The sequence below is a fragment of the Camarhynchus parvulus genome, unplaced genomic scaffold (assembly GCF_901933205.1).
Source record: "Camarhynchus parvulus unplaced genomic scaffold, STF_HiC, whole genome shotgun sequence".
Taxonomy (NCBI): domain Eukaryota; kingdom Metazoa; phylum Chordata; class Aves; order Passeriformes; family Thraupidae; genus Camarhynchus; species Camarhynchus parvulus.
In genome coordinates, this window is record NW_022148237.1 from 741059 (window position 1) to 760013 (window position 18955).

General features: G+C 63.9%; 3 protein-coding genes across 3 annotated transcripts in view; 2 read left to right on the forward strand and 1 right to left on the reverse strand.

Moving 5' to 3' along the window:
* FAU (FAU ubiquitin like and ribosomal protein S30 fusion) overlaps nucleotides 1-18955 on the reverse strand; it is a 581541-nt gene that overhangs the window by 540751 nt on the left and 21835 nt on the right. The gene's annotated exons all lie outside the window — the stretch shown is intronic.
* MTA2 (metastasis associated 1 family member 2) lies at nucleotides 82-10204 on the forward strand. Its single transcript, XM_030969954.1, is given in 19 exon segments — nucleotides 82-278; nucleotides 1265-1332; nucleotides 1435-1528; nucleotides 2246-2363; nucleotides 2474-2537; nucleotides 2631-2748; nucleotides 2827-2929; nucleotides 3005-3104; nucleotides 3599-3787; nucleotides 3888-3962; nucleotides 4531-4589; nucleotides 4696-4793; nucleotides 5232-5371; nucleotides 6169-6290; nucleotides 6292-6395; nucleotides 7985-8074; nucleotides 8514-8665; nucleotides 9267-9415; nucleotides 9790-10204. Coding segments are annotated over 19 exon segments (2043 nt in total). The 5' UTR covers nucleotides 82-250; the 3' UTR covers nucleotides 9962-10204.
* Nucleotides 10358-18663, forward strand: TUT1 (terminal uridylyl transferase 1, U6 snRNA-specific). The gene is given in 11 exon segments (XM_030969916.1): nucleotides 10358-10586; nucleotides 11521-11711; nucleotides 12216-12416; nucleotides 12825-12939; nucleotides 13966-14763; nucleotides 14766-14838; nucleotides 15441-15550; nucleotides 16160-16282; nucleotides 16365-16457; nucleotides 17155-18194; nucleotides 18262-18663. Coding segments are annotated over 11 exon segments (3339 nt in total). The 5' UTR covers nucleotides 10358-10393.

An 18955-nucleotide genomic window follows, 5' to 3' on the forward strand; every position in this document is an offset into this window, starting at 1 on the left:
TGCTCCGGAAGCGCCCGAGGCGGCGCCGAAGCCGTGCCGGAGGTGCCCGAACGAATCCGGCAATACCCGAGCCTTTCCGGAGGTGCCCAAACCCTCTCCGGAGGTTGCCGAACGTCTCCGGGGGTACCCGAAGCCTCTCCGGAGGTGCCCGAAGGGCTCCGAACCGGCCGTGCCGGCGCGGAGGCGGCGGGAGCGGCGATGAAGCGCGGCCGGGGCCGGGCCCGGGGGTAGCGCGGCCGAACGAGCGGCCATGGCGGCCAACATGTACCGCGTCGGCGGTGAGCGGGCCGGGGGTCGCGGGCCGCCCGGGAGGGACGGCCAGGAGGGCTCGGGGGGGCCCTGAGGGGATTTGGGGGGTCCCGGAAAGCGGGGAGGTCTGTGAGGGGATTTGGGGGTTCCGTGAGGCGCCGGAATCCCGTGAGGGGATTTGGGGGGTGTCCATGAGGGGTTAAGCGGGGTCCCGGAAAGGGGGAGGCCTGAGGGGAGTGGGGGGTCCCACAGCGGAAAGGGGCGGTCTGTGAGGGGATTTGGGGGTCCCGGAAAGGGGGAGAGGGTTTTGTGAGGGGATTGGGGGTCTCGGAAAGAGGGAAAGGGTTTTGTGAGGGGATTTGGGGGTCCCGGGAACAGCGGGGGTGTCTTGTGAGGCAATAACGGGGGAGGGGCGGGTCCCGTGCGGGAATTTCGGGGTCCCAGAAATGGGGGGCGTCCTGTGAGGGGATTTTGGGGGGATCCCGAAGAGGAAAGAGTCCCGTGAGGGAGTTAAGGGGTCTGTGAGGGGATTTGGGGTGTTTGTGAGGGGAACTGGGGCTCTGTGAGGAAAAGGAGGTCCCAGAAATGGGGAGGGGTCCATGGGGGGGGACCCCAAATCCTGAGGCGTGAAAGTGGGAGACGCCCCCCCTCAAAATCTAAAGGGAAAAAGGGGGGGCCTTGGATGAGAGGAGAACCCCAGCAGGGGGAACCCCAAATTTTTTTGGGGGGGGGGGTCATGTCCCCCCATCTGTGAGGGAAGGGTCTGTGCTGGCGGGGGTCCCCAGGTTTGTAATGGGGGGAAAATGGGGGGGTCCTGTAGGGTAACAGCCCCCCCCACCTCCATGAGGGGAACATCTGGCTGTGCAAACCCCCCCAGATTTTTTGGGTTTTTGGGAGGAAAGAATAGGAATTCTGCTACATTCAAATAAAGGGATTTTGGGGGAAAGGGATTTTTGGGGAGAGGGTTTCCCCTCATGACCCCCCCCATCATTTTTGCCCCCCATTTTTCCCCCAGACTACGTCTACTTTGAGAACTCCTCCAGCAACCCCTACCTGGTGCGGCGCATCGAGGAGCTCAACAAGGTGAGACCCCCGCCCCCCCCCTCATTCCTGGGGGTCCCCAAGCCCTGGGGGGGGTCCCCACGCCCGGGGAGACCCCCCTGACCCCCTGTGCTCCCCCCCCAGACGGCCAATGGCAATGTGGAGGCCAAGGTGGTTTGTCTGTTCCGGCGGCGCGACATCTCCAGCAGCCTCAACAGCCTGGCCGACAGCAACGCCCGTGAGTGGGGGGCTTTTTGGGGGGGTTTGGGGGTTTGGGGGGCAGTCCTAAAAGCCAGGCCAACGGCAGTGCCTGTGGGTGGGAGGTTTGGGGGTTTTTGAGGGGATTTGGGGACTTTGGAGAGGGGTGAGGGGTGGAGCAGCGATGGTGCTGCTGCTGCTTTGGGGGTTCAGGAATTTGGGGGATTTTTAAGGGATTTTGGGGGTGTTTTGGGGTTTTTGGGGGGGTGGGGGGCCGATCCCTCTTTGGTGTTGCTCCTGCTTTGGGGGTTCAGGAATTTTGGGGGGTTTGGGGGGGTCTGTGACCCACTCATTGCAATGGGGCACCCCCAAATTTTGGGGAGAGCTAATTTGACATTATTGGGGTAATTTGGGGGTGCTGGGAGGGGGGGGGATCCATGACCCCTCCCACAGAGACACCCCCAATTTGAGGAGGGGTCAGAGTTGCTCCACAAACTCTGGGCTGATTTTTGGGGGGGCTTTGCCAATTTTGGGGGGGGTCACAAGTAAAGGATTGAACCCCAACCCACCTCCCCCATCAAACTGGGTGGGTCCTGCCCTTCCTGGGGTGTCCCCACCCTCTCACGGCCCCTCCCCCTTTTTCCCCTCCCCCTCCTCGGGGCCGTTGCCAAAATCCCGGAGGGGTTTTTGGGAGAACAATGGCCCTCCCAGCTGGATTTTGGGGGACACCCCGGTGTGACCCCCCGGGGCCCCCCAGGCGAGTTCGAGGAGGAGTCGAAGCAGCCGCCGATGACGGAGCAGCAGCGGCACCAGCTCAAGCACCGGGAGCTGTTCCTGTCCCGCCAGTTCGAGTCCCTCCCGGCCACCCACATCCGGTACCAGGCCCAAAAACCCCTCTGGGGGGGGTGGGAGAAGGGTCTCATGGGGCTCCCCGTGCTTGGGGAGGGGTTTTGGGGTGACACCCTCCCCAATATTTTCCCCGGAGGGGGAAGTGCAGCGTGACGCTGCTGAACGAGACCGACATCCTGGGGCAGTACCTGGAGAAGGAGGTGAGCTCTGGGTGCCCCTAAAATGGGTCTGGGGGGGGAATTTGGGAGTGTCCCCACCCTGCTGAGCCCCCCCCGTGTGCCCCCTCCCCACAGGATTGCTTCTTCTACTCGCTGGTGTTCGACCCCGTGCAGAAAACGCTGCTGGCGGACCAGGGCGAGATCAGGGTGGGCTGCAAGTACCAGGCCGAGATCCCCGAGCGCCTGGCCGAAGGTTTGGGGGGTTCAGGGGGGGCTCCGGGGGGTGCAGGATGGGGGGGTCACCCTGAGAGCCCCCCTAAACCCCCCCCAGGTGAGTCGGACAACCGGAACCAGCAGAAGATGGAGATGAAGGTGTGGGACCCCGACAACCCCCTGACGGACAGACAGATCGACCAGTTCCTGGTGGTGGCTCGGTGAGGGGGGCGCTGGGGGAGCTGGGGGGCGGGGGGATTGGGGGGACCCCTCTGACCCCCCGTGTCCCTCCCCAGAGCTGTGGGGACGTTTGCTCGGGCTCTGGACTGCAGCAGCTCCATCCGCCAGCCCAGCCTGCACATGAGCGCGGCCGCGGCCTCGCGGGACATCACCCTGGTGAGGGGGGACCCAGACCCCCGGGCACCCCAAAATTTCTCTAGAAACCCCCATTTCCCACTGGGAGACTCCAAAACTCTCTTGGAGCCTTCAGTTCCCACTGGGACACCCCGAAAATTCCCTTGGAGCCATCAGTTCTCACTGGGAGACCCCAAAACCTCCCTAGAGCATCTCAAGGACTTTCCACACCCTTCTTAAATGTCTCCCACACTTTCCTAGGATATCCTAAATCCTTCCAAAACCCCCCAGACCTGCCCCAAACTCATCCTTAGAGCCTTCCCAGTGGCTCCCAGTCCCTCCCAGTGCTCCCAGTACCCCCCATTGTCCCCCAGTTCCACGCCGTGGACAGGCTGCAGAGGAACGGGTACGACCTGGCGCTGGTGCCGCAGGGCGGGCCCTGAAACCCCCCAAAACCCCCTCAAATCACCCCAAATCCCCTGTTAGACCTCTCCCAGTACATCCCAGTGCTCCCAGTACCCCCCATTGTCCCCCAGTTCCACGCCATGGACACGCTGCAGAGGAACGGGTACGACCTGGCGCGGGCCATGGCCACGCTGGTGCCGCAGGGCGGGCCGGTGCTGTGCCGCGACGAGATGGAGGAGTGGTCGGCCTCCGAGGCCATGCTCTTCGAGGAGGCCCTGGAGAAATACGGCAAGGACTTCAACGACATCAGGCAGGACTTTGTGAGTGGGGGGAGCCCCTTTTTGGGGGTTTTTTGGGGTTTTTTGGGGGGTTTTATGGGGATCAGGGACCCCCTCTGAGCTCAGGATTGGGCGTTCACAGCTGCCCTGGAAGTCTCTGGCCAGCATTGTCCAGTTCTACTACATGTGGAAAACCACTGACCGCTACATCCAGCAGGTATGGGGTGGGGAGGGGGTTTGGGGGGGCTGAAATGGGGTTTGGGGTCATTGTAGGGGCTTGAGGGGGCTGAAATGGGGTTTGGGGGGCTGAAATGGGGTTTGGGGGGGCTGAAATGGGGTTTGGGGTCATTGTAGGGGTTTGGGGGGGCTGAAATGGAGTTTGGGGGGTTGAAATGGGGATTTCACACCCCTGGTGTGGGATTTGGGGGGCTGGTATGGGGCTTTGGGGTCGTTATAGGGATTTGGGGGGCTGGACTTGGGGTTTGAGGGGCTGATATAGGGACTTGGGGGGCTGATATTGGGGTTGAGAAGGAGAAACGGGGTTTTGGGGGGCTGATCTGGGGAGTTTGGGGGGCTCGGGTTTTGGGGGGCTGATCTGGGGGCTTTTGGGGGGCTGATCTGGGGGTTTTTGGGGGGCTGATCTGGGGGCTTTTGGGGGGCTGATCTGGGGGTTTTGGGGGGCTGATCTGGGGGTTTTTGGGGGGGCTGATCTGGGGGTTTTTGGGGGGCTGATCCGGGGGTTTTTGGGGGGCTCAGTGCCCCCCTGACCCCCTCCCTGCTCGCAGAAGAGGCTGAAGGCAGCCGAGGCCGACAGCAAACTGAAGCAAGTCTACATCCCCACCTAGTGAGTGGGGGGGCTTTGGGGACCCCCTGCCCAGCCTGGGGGGGCACAGGAGACCCCCTTGGAACCCCCCCAAAATCCTCTGACCCCCTCCCCACTTTTCCCACAGCACCAAACCCAACCCCAACCAGATCATCTCGGTGGGCTCCAAACCCGGCGTCAACGGGGCCGGATTCCAGAAAGGGCTGAGCTGCGAGAGCTGCCACAGTCAGTGCGGCCTGGGGGGGTCCCAAAAGGGTCTGGGGGGTCCCAAAAGGGTCTGGGGGGGTCCTGAGGTCATGGGGGATCTCTGGGCTTTGGTGAACAGGAATTTGGGGCTTCCAGAAAGGGCTGAGCTGCAAGAGCTGCCACAGACTGTGCGGCCTGGGGGGGTCCCAAAAGGGTCTGGGGAGGGGTCCCAAAGGGTTTGGGGGTCTTGGGAGGCTCCTGGGGTTTGGTTTGGGGGGAATCTTTGGGGGTTTCAGGGGATTTAGGGGGTCGTGGGGGGGTCTCTGGGGGGTTGGGGAACAGCAATTTGGGGGTTCCAGAAGGAGCTCTCTGGCGTTTGAGGGGATCCTGGGGTGGGGTTTGGGGGGGCTTGGAGACATCCTGGGGTTTGGGGGGGATCCCTGGGTGCCCCCCAGTAACCCCCAGTTGCCCCCCCAGCCTCCCAGTCCCCCCAGTGGTACGCCTGGGGCCCCCCCAACATGCAGTGCCGCCTCTGCGCCTCCTGCTGGATCTACTGGAAGAAATATGGGGGGCTCAAGACCCCCACCCAGCTGGAGGGGGTGACCCGCAGCGCCTCGGTGAGACCCCAGACCCAAAATCCCACCGAGGGACCCACAAAATCCCACCGAGGAACCCCCAAAATCCCACTGAGGGACCCCCAAAACCTCCTGGGACCCACAAAATCCCACTGAGGGACCCCCAAAAACTCCTGGCGCCACTAAAACCTCCTGGGACCCCCAAAATCCCACTGAGGGACCCCCAAATTCCACTCAGGGACACCTGATTTCTCTCAGAACACCCCAAACTCCCTTAGGAATCCCCCTTAGAGCCCCCAAAACCCCCTAAACCTCTTTAGAGACCCCAAATGTCTCTTAGAGCCCCCCCAAACCCCTTTAGAGACCCTAAACCCACCTTAGAGCTCTCTGAACTCCCTTTAAATCCCCCTGTACACCATCATGGCTGGTTTTAGGGGGAATTTTGGGGTTTTTAACCCTTTCTGCCCCCCAGGGCCCCACTCCCGGGGTCACCTGTCCCTATACACCACTGTGGATGGGTTTTGGGGTTTTTAACCATTTCTGCCCCCAGAATCCCCACTCCCGGGGTCACCTGTCCCTATACACCACTGTGGATGGGTTTTGGGGTGATTTTTGGGGTTTTTAACCCTTTCTGCCCCCCCAGAATCCCCACTCTTGGGGTCACCTGTCCCCGTACAACAACAGGGGCTGTTCTAGGGGGGGTTTTGGGGTTTTTAACCCTTTCTGCCCCCCCAGAATCCCCACTCCCGGGGTCACCTGTCCCCGTACACTAATATGGCTGGTTTTAGGGGGGAATTTGGGGTGATTTTTGGGGTTTTTAACCCTTTCTGCCCCGCCAGGAGCCCCACTCGCGGGGTCACCTGTCGCGGCCCGAGGCGCAGTCGCTGTCGCCGTACACGACGAGCGCCAGCCGTGCCAAGCTGCTGGCCAAGAACCGCCAGACGTTCCTGCTGCAGACCACGGCTGACGCGGCTCTCGCGCCGCCTGTGCCGCGACGTGCTGCAGCCGCGGCGGGCGGCGCGCCGGCCCTACGCCCCCATCAACGCCAACGCCATCAAGGCCGAGTGTGAGCAGGGGAAAACGGGCCAAAAACGGGGGTTTGGGGGGAAAAAATGGGGTTTGGGGGGAAAAATGGGGTTTGGGGAAAAATGGGGTTTGGGGGGGAAAAATGGGGTTTGGGGGGGAAAAATGGGGTTTGGGGGGAAAAACAGGTGTTTTGGGGTGTATGGGATCCCTACACCCCCATCAACGCCAATGCCATCAAGGCCGAGCGTGAGCAGGGGAAAATGGGGAAAAACAGGGGTTTGGGGGGAAAAAATGGGGTTTGGGGGGGAAAAATGGGGTTTGGGGGGGAAAAATGGGGCAAAAATGGGGGTTTAGGGGGGAAAATTGGGGGGTTGGGGGTAAAAAACAGGTGTTTTGGGGTGTATGGGATCCCTATGCCCCCATGAACACCAACGCCATCAAGGCCGAGTGTGAGCGGGGGAAAATGGGGCAAAAATGGGGGTTTGAGGGCATGAAATGGGGTTTGGGGGGGAAAAATGGGGGGTTGGGGGCATGAAATGGGGCAAAAACGGGGTTTGGGGAGGGAAAAATGGGGTTTGGGGGGGAAAAATGGGGGTTTGGGGGTAAAAAACGGGGAAAAATGGGGTTCGGGGCCTCTTCAGGGGGTGTATGGGATCCCTACACCCCCCATCAATGCCAACGCCATCAAGGCCGAGTGTGAGCAGGGGAAAACGGGGGAAAATGGGGTTTGGGGGAGGAAAAATGGGGAAAAACGGGGTTTGTGGGGGAAAAAATGGGGGTTTGTGATTCCCATCAACGCCAATGCCATCAAGGCCGAGTGTGAGCAGGGACAAATGGGGTTTGGGGGCATGAAATGGGGGTTTGGGGGTTAAAAATGGGGCAAAAATGGGGGTTTGGGACCCCATCAATGCCAACGCCATCAAGGCCAAGTGTGAGAAGGGTTTGAAGCAAAAAACGGGGGTTTAGGGGCATAAAATGGGGGGAAAATGGGGGTTGGGGGAAGAAAAACAGGGAAAAACGAGGTTTGGGGAGAAAAAATTGGAAAAAAATGGGGGTTTGGAGGGAATTTGGGATCCCCATCAATGCTAACACCATGAAGACCAAGTATGAGCAGGGTTTGGGGGGGAAAAATGGAGGAGAAATGGAGGTTTGGGCCCCCAGCAACACCAACGCCATCATGGCCGAGTGTGAGTGGGAAAATGGGGTGAAAATGGGGTAAAAGTGAGGTAAAAATGGGGTAAAAATGACTTAAAAACGTGGTCAAAATGAGGTCAAAATGGGTAGGAATTAGGTAAAAATGGGGTAAAAATGGGGTGAAAAATGGGGTAAAAATGGGGTAAAAATTAGTTAAAAATTGGGTAGAAATGAGATAAAAATGGGGTAAAAATGAGGTAAAAATGGGGTAAAAATGAGGTAAAAGTGAGGTGAAAATGGGGTAAAAATGAGGTAAAAATGAGGTAAAAATGGGGTAAAAATGGGGTAAAAATGGAGCTTTGGATCCTCCTCAACCCTACACTGTCAGAGCGGAGCGTGAGTTCTGGAGTTGGGAGGAGGAATTGGGGGGTCTGGACCCTCCCCCAGGACTGGGGGCCTTTGGGACCCCCCCAATCCCCCCCCGTGCCCCCCCAGGCTCCATCCGGCTGCCCAAGGCCGCCAAGGCCCCCCTGAAAATCCACCCGCTGACGCGGCTGCCCCTCGCCGCCATCGTCAAGGAGCTGGGTGAGGCCTGGGGGGGCGCGGGGGGGTCCTGGGGGGGGGGGGAGGGGATTTGGGGGGGCAGGAAGGGGCATTTGGGAGGGGGGTTTGGGAGGGTTCTTGGGGGTTGGGGGTGGGGGGGGATTTGGGGGTGTTTGGGAGGGGTTTGGGGGGTCCCTGAGGGTGGGAGATAAAAGAGGGGGGGTGGTCCAGGTGGAGCTGGGGGGTTTCTAAGGATGAGAGGGGGGATTTGGGGGGGTCCAGGTGAGTCTGGGGGTGTCCCTGGGAGTATCGGGGGGGTCTCCAGGTGTGTTGGACCCCACCTGGTGCTGATTTGGGGCTCCCCAAGGGTGGTGGGTGCCCCATGGGGGTGTGGGGGGGTCTCAGGGCTGGATTTGGGGGATTTTTGAGGATTTTTGAGGATTTTTGGCACCCGCTGACCCCCCCTGTCCCCCCTCCCCAGCTGCCCAAGCCCCCCTGAAGCCCAAGACCCCCCGAGGCACCAAGACCCCGATCAACCGGAACCAGCTGAGCCAGAGCCGGGGGCTGGCGGGGCTGGGGGGCAAGAGGGGCTACGAGGGGGGGGGAGACGGGCACAGACCCCCCCGCATGAGGGTACGGGGATGGGGGGAGGGGGTGATTGCCAGGGGCATTGATTGACTGGGGGATTAGGGTGATTGATGGGGGAAATGGGGGGGATTGACAGAAGGGATGACTGACAAGGGGATGGAGTGATTGACAGGTCTGTGGAAGTGGGAGGGGCAGTTTTGAAGTGGTTGGCAGGGGGTGGGGCCTGTGTGCCATGGGAGGGGTGGAGCTTGTGGGTAATTGGCAGATACAGGATGTTGTGGGGGTGATTGACAGGGGTGGAACACTCAGGGGTGGGACTTGGGGTGATTGACAGCGCGTGTGGCCGTTAGAAGTGAATCCGGATTGGTGCAAGCAGTGTTTATGGGCGGGGTCTTAGATTGATTGACAATGACGTTGTGGGATTGGGGCGTGGTTAGGAGTGACCGACAGCCCCAGGGCGGGCTGTGATTGGCAGGGGAGTGCCGGGCGGTGATTGGCCGGCTAACGCGGGCTGGGGGGGGTGGCGGGCGGTGATTGGATGGATAACGCGCTGGGTGGCGGGAGGCGAGCTGTGATTGGCCGGCGGGCTCGCGCGGCGCGCTGTGATTGGCCGGGGGGGCGGGGCTGACGCTCCCTTCCCGCGCAGGTCGGGACGGCGGCGCTGCCGTTCTCCGCCAACGGGCGCCCCCTGGCGGCCGCGCTGCGCCCCGCGCCCCCCCCCGGCACCAAGCGGCAGAAACTGAACCCGGCGGACGCGCCCAACCCCGTGGTGTTCGTGGCCACCAAGGACACCCGGTACCGGCGGCTGGGGGGTCCTGAGGGGGTTTGGGGGGGGTCCTGAGGGGTGGGGGGTCCTGAAAGGATTTGGAGGGGCCTAAAGGGGGTTTGATGAGTCTTGAGGGGGTCTTGGGGGGGCCTTGAGGGGATTTGGGGAGTCTTGAGGGGATTTGGAGAGTTCCAAGGGCATTTGGGGTTCCCTGGCAGGGTCTGGGAAGGTCTGAGCTGTCCGAAGACCCCCCAAGCAGAGCAAATTTGGGCTCTTCCTTTTGGGGGTCACACCAGCACTGTGACCCTCCTCCCACCACACCCCACGGGGGGGTCCCACGGAGTTTTTGGGGTTCCCTGAGCTCACCTTGCCCCCCCTCACCTCTGTCCCTCCCCCTCGCCAGGGCTCTGCGGAAGGCTCTGACCCACCTGGAGCTCCGCCGCGCCGCCCGGCGCCCCAACCTCCCCCTGAAGGTGAAACCGGGGGGGCTCCCCCTGCGCCCGGGGGGGGCCCTGGCGCCCCCGGCCCCCCCCCACCCCTCCAGCACCTCGGAGCCCATCGTGCTCGAGGACTGACACCCCCCTGCCCTGGACCCCCAACCCTTTTGTATTTTTTTTATTTCCATAGAAAAACCTCGCGGGGGGGGTTGGGGAGGGGGGGGTGGTTCCGGTGCCCCTCCCCCCGCTGTCCTTTTTGCCCCTCCCCCCCAAAACCCCCGCGGGCCCCTTTTGTACGTGCAGCGACGCCCCCGGTTTTGTATCTCGGGCTGTCCCGGTTCTGTAGCGACAGGAAATAAACGCGATGAGTTTTTTCTTCAATGGGAGTCAAAAAACGGCGGAGGGGGCGGGGGGGTGACGGGAATACCGGGGGCACCGGGCGGAACGGTTGTGTTTGGGCGCGTTTCCGGGGGTAACCGTAAGGGACGGATCCCGCGTGGGGGAGCGGGGAGGGACGGACCATTTCCGGCGGAAGTGGCTGAGGGACGGGCGCGGGAACCGGAGCTCGCCATGGACCCGGAGCCGGGACCGGGCCCTGATCCCGACCCGGGGCCCGATCCCGACATGGACCCGGGCCACGATCCGGTAACGGGCCCGGTGCCGGTAACGGACCCGTTAACGGACCCGGCGAACGATCCCGACGTGGAGCCGCTGCACCGGGGCGGCTTCCGCTGCCGCCTGTGCCAGATCACCACGGCCAACCGTGAGTGATCGCGGGAGCTGGGGGGGCGCTGGTTACCGGCACCGGGGGGCGGCTCTACGGTCCCGGTTACCGGGGCTGGGGGCTCCGGGACCCCGTTAACCAGAACAGGGGGGGCTTCCAAACTCCGTTTTAACCGGGACCGGGGAGTCTCTATTACCCCAATTACCGGCACCGGGGCAGCGCTGAGACTCCCATTCCCCTCGGTGCTTCCCGGTCCCGGTAATTGGGGTAATAGGGGAATAAACCCGTTCCTGCTGATCCCCATTCCCGTTCCCGGTGTTCCCGTTGATCCCGGTTCCAGTCGAGTCCCGTTATTCCCGGTGTCCCCAATTCCCGTTGACCCCATTGATTCCTGCTGTTCCCGGTGTTCCCGGTGTTCCCCGTTGGTCCTGGTTCCCGTTATTCCCGTTGATCCCGTTCCCCCACAGTGCCCACTTCCCGTTATTCCCGTTATCCCCGTTGCCCCTGCAGTCCCCAATCCCCGGTACTCCCGTTTTCCCCCGTTAATCCCCGTTAACCCCCGTTATTCCCGTTATCCCGTTCTCCCCGTTACTCCGGTCACTCCCCGTTCCCCCGGCAGTGCCGAGCCTCTGTTAACCCCCGTTAATCCGGTCACCCCCGTTAATCCCGGTCACTCCCGTTGTTACCCCGTTCTCCCCGTTACTCCCCGTTAATCCCGTTCCCTCCTCCCTCCCCGTTAATCCCGTAATCCCGTTTCCCGTCCCTCCGTTCGCTCCCGTAATCCCGGTCACTCCCGTTAATCCCGTTAATCCCGGTCACTCCCGTTCCCCCGGTCACTCCCGTTAATCCCGGTCACTCCCGTTCCCCCGGTCACTCCCGTTCCCCCGGTCACTCCCGTTAATCCCGGTCACTCCCGTCACTCCCGTTAATCCCGTTCCCCCCGTTCCCCCGGTCACTCCCGGTGCCCCGGCAGTGCCGAGCCTGCGCTCGCACCTGGCGGGGAAGCGGCACGGGCGGCTCCGGGCGCTGCGGGCGGAGCGCCGGGCGCAGGAGCAGCGGAGCCTTTTCGTCAGCGGCTTCCGCCGGGGCACCGCGCCCGAGCAGCTGCGCCGCCACTTCCGCGCCTTCGGCCCTGTCGCGACAGTCGTGTTGGACAAGGACAAGGTGCGGCACCGGCGGCGGCGGGAGGGGCCCTGGGGATGGCGCCGTTGTCGCGATAGGCGGGGAGGGAGCGGCGGGAGGGGACACCGGCACCCCGTCACTGTCGCGATAGGCGGGGAGGGAGCGGCGGGAGGGGACACCGGCACCCCGTCACTGTCGCGATAGGCGGGGAGGGAGCGGCGGGAGGGTCGGGAACCCGCGGTTCCTTCTTGGGGGAAGGGTTTTGGGCCTCCCGCGGGTGTCGCGATTGTCGCGATAGTGATGGACAAAGTGGGAAGGAGGGGGGGGTCTTAAGTACCCTGGGGAGTGTATTGGTGGCCTTGGGGGGGGTCTCCCATGGCCCTCACCTGGTGAAGGAATATCGCGACTGTCGCGATAGTCACGGGGCTGTCCCGATGTCCCTGCGGGGAGGGGAAGGCTCCGCTATCCCCTGAGCTCTCCCACCGCCCCCTGCCGCCCTGGGGCGATGTCGCGCCTATCGCGATAGCCGCTCCGTGTCCCCCGCAGGGCGCGTTCGCCATCGTGGAGCTGCGGGACCGCGCGGCGCGGCAGCGGGCGCTGGAGCAGCCCCGGCATTTGCTGGAGGGGCGGCGGCTGCGGGTGCGGCCCCGGGAGCACCGGGAATGGCCCCGGGCCCCCCCCCGGGACCCCCCCGGGAACCCCCCGGGACCCCCGGGGCTGCTGCAGGCGCTGGGCCGGGCCCCGGACGTGAGTGGGGGGCTCGGATGGGGGGTTTGGGGGCTTGAGGGGTTTTTGGGGGGTCCCAGAGCTCTCCCGGGGCTTGAGGGGGCTCCCAGTGCTCCCAGTTTGCCCAGTAAGGCTACGGGGTCACTCCCAGTTCCCCAGCTCCCCAGTTTGCCCCTCCCAGTGTTCCCAGTTTGCACTCCCAGTGTTCCCAGTTTGCCCAGTTTCCCATCCTGCAGGTGGGGGTGTCACTCCCAGTTTGCCCAGTTTGGCACTCCGAGTTTCCCCAGTGTTCCCAGTTTCCCCTCCCAGTGTTCCCAGTGTTCCCAGTTTGCCCAGTTTCCCCTCCCAGTGTTCCCAGTGTTCCCAGTTTGCCCAGTTTCCCCTCCCAGTGTTCCCAGTGTTCCCAGTTTCCCCCGTTTCCGCCGCCAGGTGTGGGCGCAGCTGCAGCTGCTGGTGCGGGCGCTGGAGCTGAGCGCGGCCGAGCGGCGCCTGCGGGAGCTGCTGCTGACCCTGATCAGGGAGGTGTTCACTGAGTTCTTCCCAGGTGAGCACACCTGGGCACACCTGGGCACAGCTTGTAACACCTGGGCACAGCTGGGCACACCTGGGATACACCTGAGTTACACCTGGGTGCACTTGGGCACACCTGGTACACCTGGGATACACCTGGGCACACCTGGGTACACCTGGGATACACCTGGGCACACCTGGGATACACCTGGGCACACCTGGGATACACCTGGGGTACACCTGGGGCACACCTGGGATACACCTGGGGCACACCTGGGATACACCTGGGGCACACCTGGGGCACACCTGGGGCACACCTGGGGCACACCTGGTACACCTGGGATACACCTGGGGTACACCTGGGGTACACCTGGGTACACCTGGGCACACCTGGGCACACCTGGGATACACCTGGGGCACACCTGGGTACACCTGGGATACACCTGGGTGCACTTGGGCACACCTGGTACACCTGGGATACACCTGGGTACACCTGGGATACACCTGGGCACACCTGGGATACACCTGGGGTACACCTGGGCACACCTGGGATACACCTGGGATACACCTGAGTACACCTGGGATACACCTGGGATACACCTGGGTGCACTTGGGCACACCTGGGATACACCTGGGCACACCTGGGATACACCTGGGGTACACCTGGGCACACCTGGGATACACCTGGGATACACCTGGGTGCACTTGGGCACACCTGGTACACCTGGGTACACCTGGGCACACCTGGGATACACCTGGGGTACACCTGGGCACACCTGGGATACACCTGGGGCACACCTGGTACACCTGGGATACACCTGGGCACACCTGGGATACACCTGGGGTACACCTGGGCACACCTGGGATACACCTGGGATACACCTGAGTACACCTGGGATACACCTGGGCACACCTGGGATACACCTGGGATACACCTGGGGCACTTGGGCACACCTGGTACACCTGGGATACACCTGAGTACACCTGGGGTACACCTGGGCACACCTGGGCACACCTGGGCACACCTGTCCCCTCACCTGTCCCCCCCCGTCTCCCCCAGGCTGCTCCGTTGTCCCCTACGGCTCCTCCGTCAACGGCTTCGACGTCCACGGCTGCGACCTGGACCTGCACCTGGAGCTGGGGGCGCCCCAAATCCCAGAGACCCCAAACGGGGACCCCCAAACCCCAGAGACCCCAAACGGGGACCCCCAGAGCCTGGGGACACTGCTGGGGGATGGGGACCCCCCCCTCAAAGGGTCCCTTTTAGGGTCTGAGGGGTCCCTTTTGGGGTCCCTTTCAGGTGACAGAGACCCCTCCCTCAAAAGGTCCCTTATGGGGTCTGAGGGGTCCTTTTTGGGGGACAGGGGGACCCATTTGGGGTCCAGGGGGTCCCATTTGGGGTCTCCTTTGGGTAACCAAGACCCCTCCCTCGAGGGGTCCCTTATGGGGTCCGAGGGGTCCCTTATGGGGTCTGAGGGTTCCCATTTGGGGTCTGAGGGGTCCCATTTGGGGTCTCCTTTGGGTAACCAAGACCCCTCCCTCGAGGGGTCCCTTATGGGGTCCGAGGGGTCCCTTATGGGGTCTGAGGGGTCCCATTTGGGGTCTCCTTTGGGTAACCAAGACCCCTCCCTCGAGGGGTCCCTTATGGGGTCCAAGGGGTCTGTTTTGGGGTCCGAGGGGTCCCTGTCAGGGGATGAGTCCCCCGAGTCCGACGGGTCCCGTTTGGGGTCCGAGGGGTCCCTGTTGGGGTCCGAGGGGTCCCTGTTGGGGCGCGGGGCCGGCGCGGAGCGGGCGCTGCTGCTGGTGGGCGCGGTGCTGCGGCGCTGCGTGCCGGGGGTCCGGGGTCCAGCGCCGTGCCCGGCGCCCGGCGCCCCGTGGTCAAATTCAGCCACAAACAGTCGGGGCTGGCCGGGGACGTGTGCCTGGACAACCGGTACGGACTGGGACAGACTGGGAGGGACTGGGAGAGGGGATGGGGGCACAAGGAGGACGTTGGGAGGGACTGGGAGCACTGGGAGGGCACTGGGGGTAACTGGGAGGGACTGGGGGTAACTGGGAGGGACTGGGGGGTAATTGGGAGGGAGTGAGGGGCACTGGGGGTAAATGGGAGGCACTGGGAGGGACTGGGGGGTAACTGGGAGGGACTGGGGGGTAACTGGGAGGGACTGGGGGGTAACTGGGAGGGACTGGGGAGGGAGGGGGGGGGGTAATTGGGAGGGAGTGAGGGGCACTGGGGGTAAATGGGAGGCACTGGGAGGGCACTGGGGGTAACTGGGAGGGACTGGGGGGAACTGGGAGGGCACTGGGGGTGACTGGGAGGGACTGAGGGGCACTGGGGGTCAATGGAAGGGAACCGAGGGGCGCCTTCTCATTTCTCTCATTTTTCTCTTTCTCCCCCTTTCTCTCCTGCTCCTTCCCCCCCCTGCCTTTTCCCTGTCATTTTTCCCATTTTCCCGGCCCTTTTTTCCCCTTTCCCCCCATTTCCCTGCCCGTTTTTGCCGTTTTTTGCCGTTTTTCCCCCCAAACCCGCCCCAGCCTGGCCCTGTTCAACACTCGCTTCCTGCGCCTCTGCGCCGACGCCGACCCGCGGGTGCGGCCCCTGGGCTACGCCCTGCGGCTCTGGGCGGGGGGGCAGCGGCTGGCAGGTGAGGGGGGGGCGGGACCCCTCCCCAAAATGAGCAGGGACCCCCCAAAAAGGGGCTGGGACCCCCAAAAAATGGGCTGGGAACCCCCCCTCCCCACAGCCCATTCTTCCCTGTGCACCTCTGGGCAGGGGGGCAGCACCTGGCAGGTGAAGGGGGGGGGCGGCGGGACCCCTCCCCAAAATGGGCTGGGAGACCCTCGGAAGGGTCTGGGGACCCTTCTCAAAGGGACTGAGACCCCCAAAAAAGGGTCTAAAGACCCCTCCGAAAGGAATTGATACCCCCCCCCAAAAAGAACTGAGACTCCCCAAAAGGGGCAGAGACCCCCAAAAAGGGTCTGGCCCCCCCCCAAAGAAACTGAGACCCCCAAAAGGGGCAGAGACCCCCAAAAAGGGTCTGGCCCCCCCCCAAAGAAACTGAGACCCCCAAAAGGGGCAGAGACCCCTCCAAAATGGGGAAGGGAGCCCTGAAAATCCCCGCGGGTGCCGCCCCTCGGAGCCCCCACCCCAGCACCGAACTCCTCCGGGCAGCCAGGGGGGGTCGTGGCCGACTGAGGGGGGGTCTCATCTCACTGAGGACCCCCGGCACGACCCCCCCCCGTTATTCCCGCAGGGAACCGGGCCGGGGGCGGCCCCCTCCTCACCAACTACGCGCTGACGCTGCTGCTGGTGCTGTTCCTGCAGAGCCGCAGCCCCCCCGTGCTGCCCTCGGTGCGGCGCCTCCGCCTCCTGGCAGGTGCTCAAACCCCCCCCGCCCCATTCTGGGGATCCCCAGACCCATTTTGGGGGTCGCTGACCCCTCCCCGTGTCGGTTTCAGGGCCCCAGGACCGTGCCCAGGTCGGGGGCTGGGATTGCAGCTTCCCCCGGGACGCGGCGGCGCTGGAGCCCAGCGGGAACCGACAGAGCGCCGGTGGGTGGGGGGCGGATTTGGGGGGCTCTAAATTGGGGGGGGGGCTCCAAACCCACTGGGGGGGCTCCAATCCCATTGGAGGAGTAGATTTGGGGGGTCCTAAATCGAGGGGGGGGGATCAAATCCCACTGGGGGGGCAAGTTTGGGGGGTCCTAAACTGGGGGGGTTGCTCAAATCCCACTGGGGGGGGAAATTTGGGGGGTCCCTAAATGCGGGAGGGGCTCCAAACCCAGTGGGGGGGGCAGATTTGGGGGGGTCCCTAAATCTGGGAGGGGCTTAAATCCCCCTGGGAGGGGCTCCAAACCAACTGGGGGGCAAAAATTTCGGGGGATCCTAAATCGGGGAAGGGCCCCAAACCCACTGGGTTTTGGGGGTGTTTTGGGGTTTTTTTGGGGGGGGGTTCTGGGGGGTTTTGGGAGTAGTTTTGGGCGGTTTCTGGAGGTTTTCGGGGGAGTTTCTGGGTGATTTTGAGGGTATTTTTGGTGTGGTTTTGGGGGTGTTTTTGGGGTTGCTTCTGGGTGATTTGGGGGGGCTTTCTGGGTGGTTTTGAGGGTGTTTTTGGGAGTGATTTTCGGGCAGTTTCTGCCTTGTTTTGAGGCTATTTTCGGGGTTATTTCTGCCTGATTTTGGGGATCTCCTGGACATTTCCGGGGGTGCCTCCACCCCTCTCTAACCACCCCCTCTCCCCCCATCCCAGCCTCCCTCCTGGCCGAATTCTTCTCCTATTTCGGCTCCCTGGATTTCGGGGGGCTCCTCCTGTCCCCCCTGGAGGGCCGAGCTCTGCCTCGCCCCCCTCCCGAGGCTCTCGGGGGTCTCCGCCCGGGCCCCCTGACCCTGCAGGACCCCTTCGAGCTCAGCCACAACGTGGCCGCCAACGTCACGGCGCGCACGGTGTCGCGATTCGTGCGCTGCTGTCGCGACGCCGCCCGCCTGTGTCGCGGCCCCGAGTTCCTGCAGAAATCGCGGCGGGGCCGGCCCTGGGGCGTGATGCGGCTGCTCCAGCCCGGGAACCGCGCGGGTTCGGGGAATTCGCACGGGAAATTCCTGATCCAGGTGCCGCTGGGAGCCCCGGGGGGGCGCGGGGGGGTCCCGCAGGGCGAGGCGGGCGCGGCCGTGGGGTTCGTGCTCAGGGAGGTGCTGGGCTGCGGCTGCGAGCCCCGGGGTGCGGGGACAGCGCGGGGGATGAGTGTCACCTGGGGAGGGGGACAGACGGGTCTGGGGGGGAATCTGGGGACACGGGGACACCCCCGGGAGCTCAGTGTCACCTGGGGAGAGGGACAGACGGGTCTGGGGGGGAATCTGGGGACACGGGGACACCCCCGGGAGCTCAATGTCACCTGGAGGGGGGGACAGACGGGTCTGGGGGAATTTGGGGACACGGGGGATGAGGAGGAGCCACCCCCGGGAGCCGAGTGTCACCTGGAGGAGGGGACAGGAGGGTCCCAAGGGGAATTTGGGACATCGGGGGATCCCTCAGAGCCACCCCCGGGAGCCGAGTGTCACCTGGAGGAGGGGACAGACGATTCCCGAGGGGAATTGGGGGACACGGGGACCCCCGGGCCGGGCTCGAAGCGTCGCCTCCCCGAGGGGGGCCCGGACGGGGCCGGGGTCCCGCCCGCAAAGCGGCCCCGGGGCCCCGCGGGCCCGTCCCGGTGGAGCTGCTGCGTCTGGTACCGGGTGTGGCGGGGCCGCCGCCGCCTCCGCCGCCGCCTCCGGCACCGGGGGCGCTCCGGGGAGGCTGCGGGGACCGAGGGGAACCGGGGGGATCACGGGCTCGAGGGTCCTGGGGGAGTTCGGGGTCCAGGGGGGGCTCCGGATCCCGGAGGGGTTCGGGATTTTGGGGAGGTTCATGGTCCCGGGGGTGTTCAGGACTTTGGGGGTCCCGGATTTCGGGGGTTCCCCCCTGGCCCTGGAACGAGCCGTGACCGAGGCCATTGTCCGAGGGGACACCGGGACCCCCCCCGCGCCCCCCCCGGAGCCGCTGCTGCGTTTCCAGCTCAGCGCCCGCCTGGGGGGGTCGCGCCGGGACCCCCAGATGCTGCTGCAGCTCCAGCCCGACCCCCCCTCGCCGCTTTTCCAGGAGTTTTTCCATTTTTTGCGGGGTTTTCTGCCCGGAATGGTTCGGCAGCGCCTGGGCTGGGGGGGGGCGGGGGGCGCGGAGCCCCCGCCGGGGGCGGAATTTGTAAATTCTGAGGTTTTTCAGTAAAATCCGTTCTGCAGCGTGGCCGGGGTGGTACTGGGGGGGGGGGGCGGGAATTGGGGGAGAAAATGGAAAAATGGGAATTTATTGAGCAGGGAGCAGCACTCGGGGATTGACCCCACACCAGGCACTGACCACTGACCACTGGAGCTGCTTAATGACCCCACACCAGGCACTGACCACTCCCTGCTGACCACTGGAGTCAATTGTTGACCCCCTGACCCCATCATTGACCGCTCAACACCCCTGACTGACCACTGGAGCCATTTACTGACCCCACACCAGGCACTGACCACCA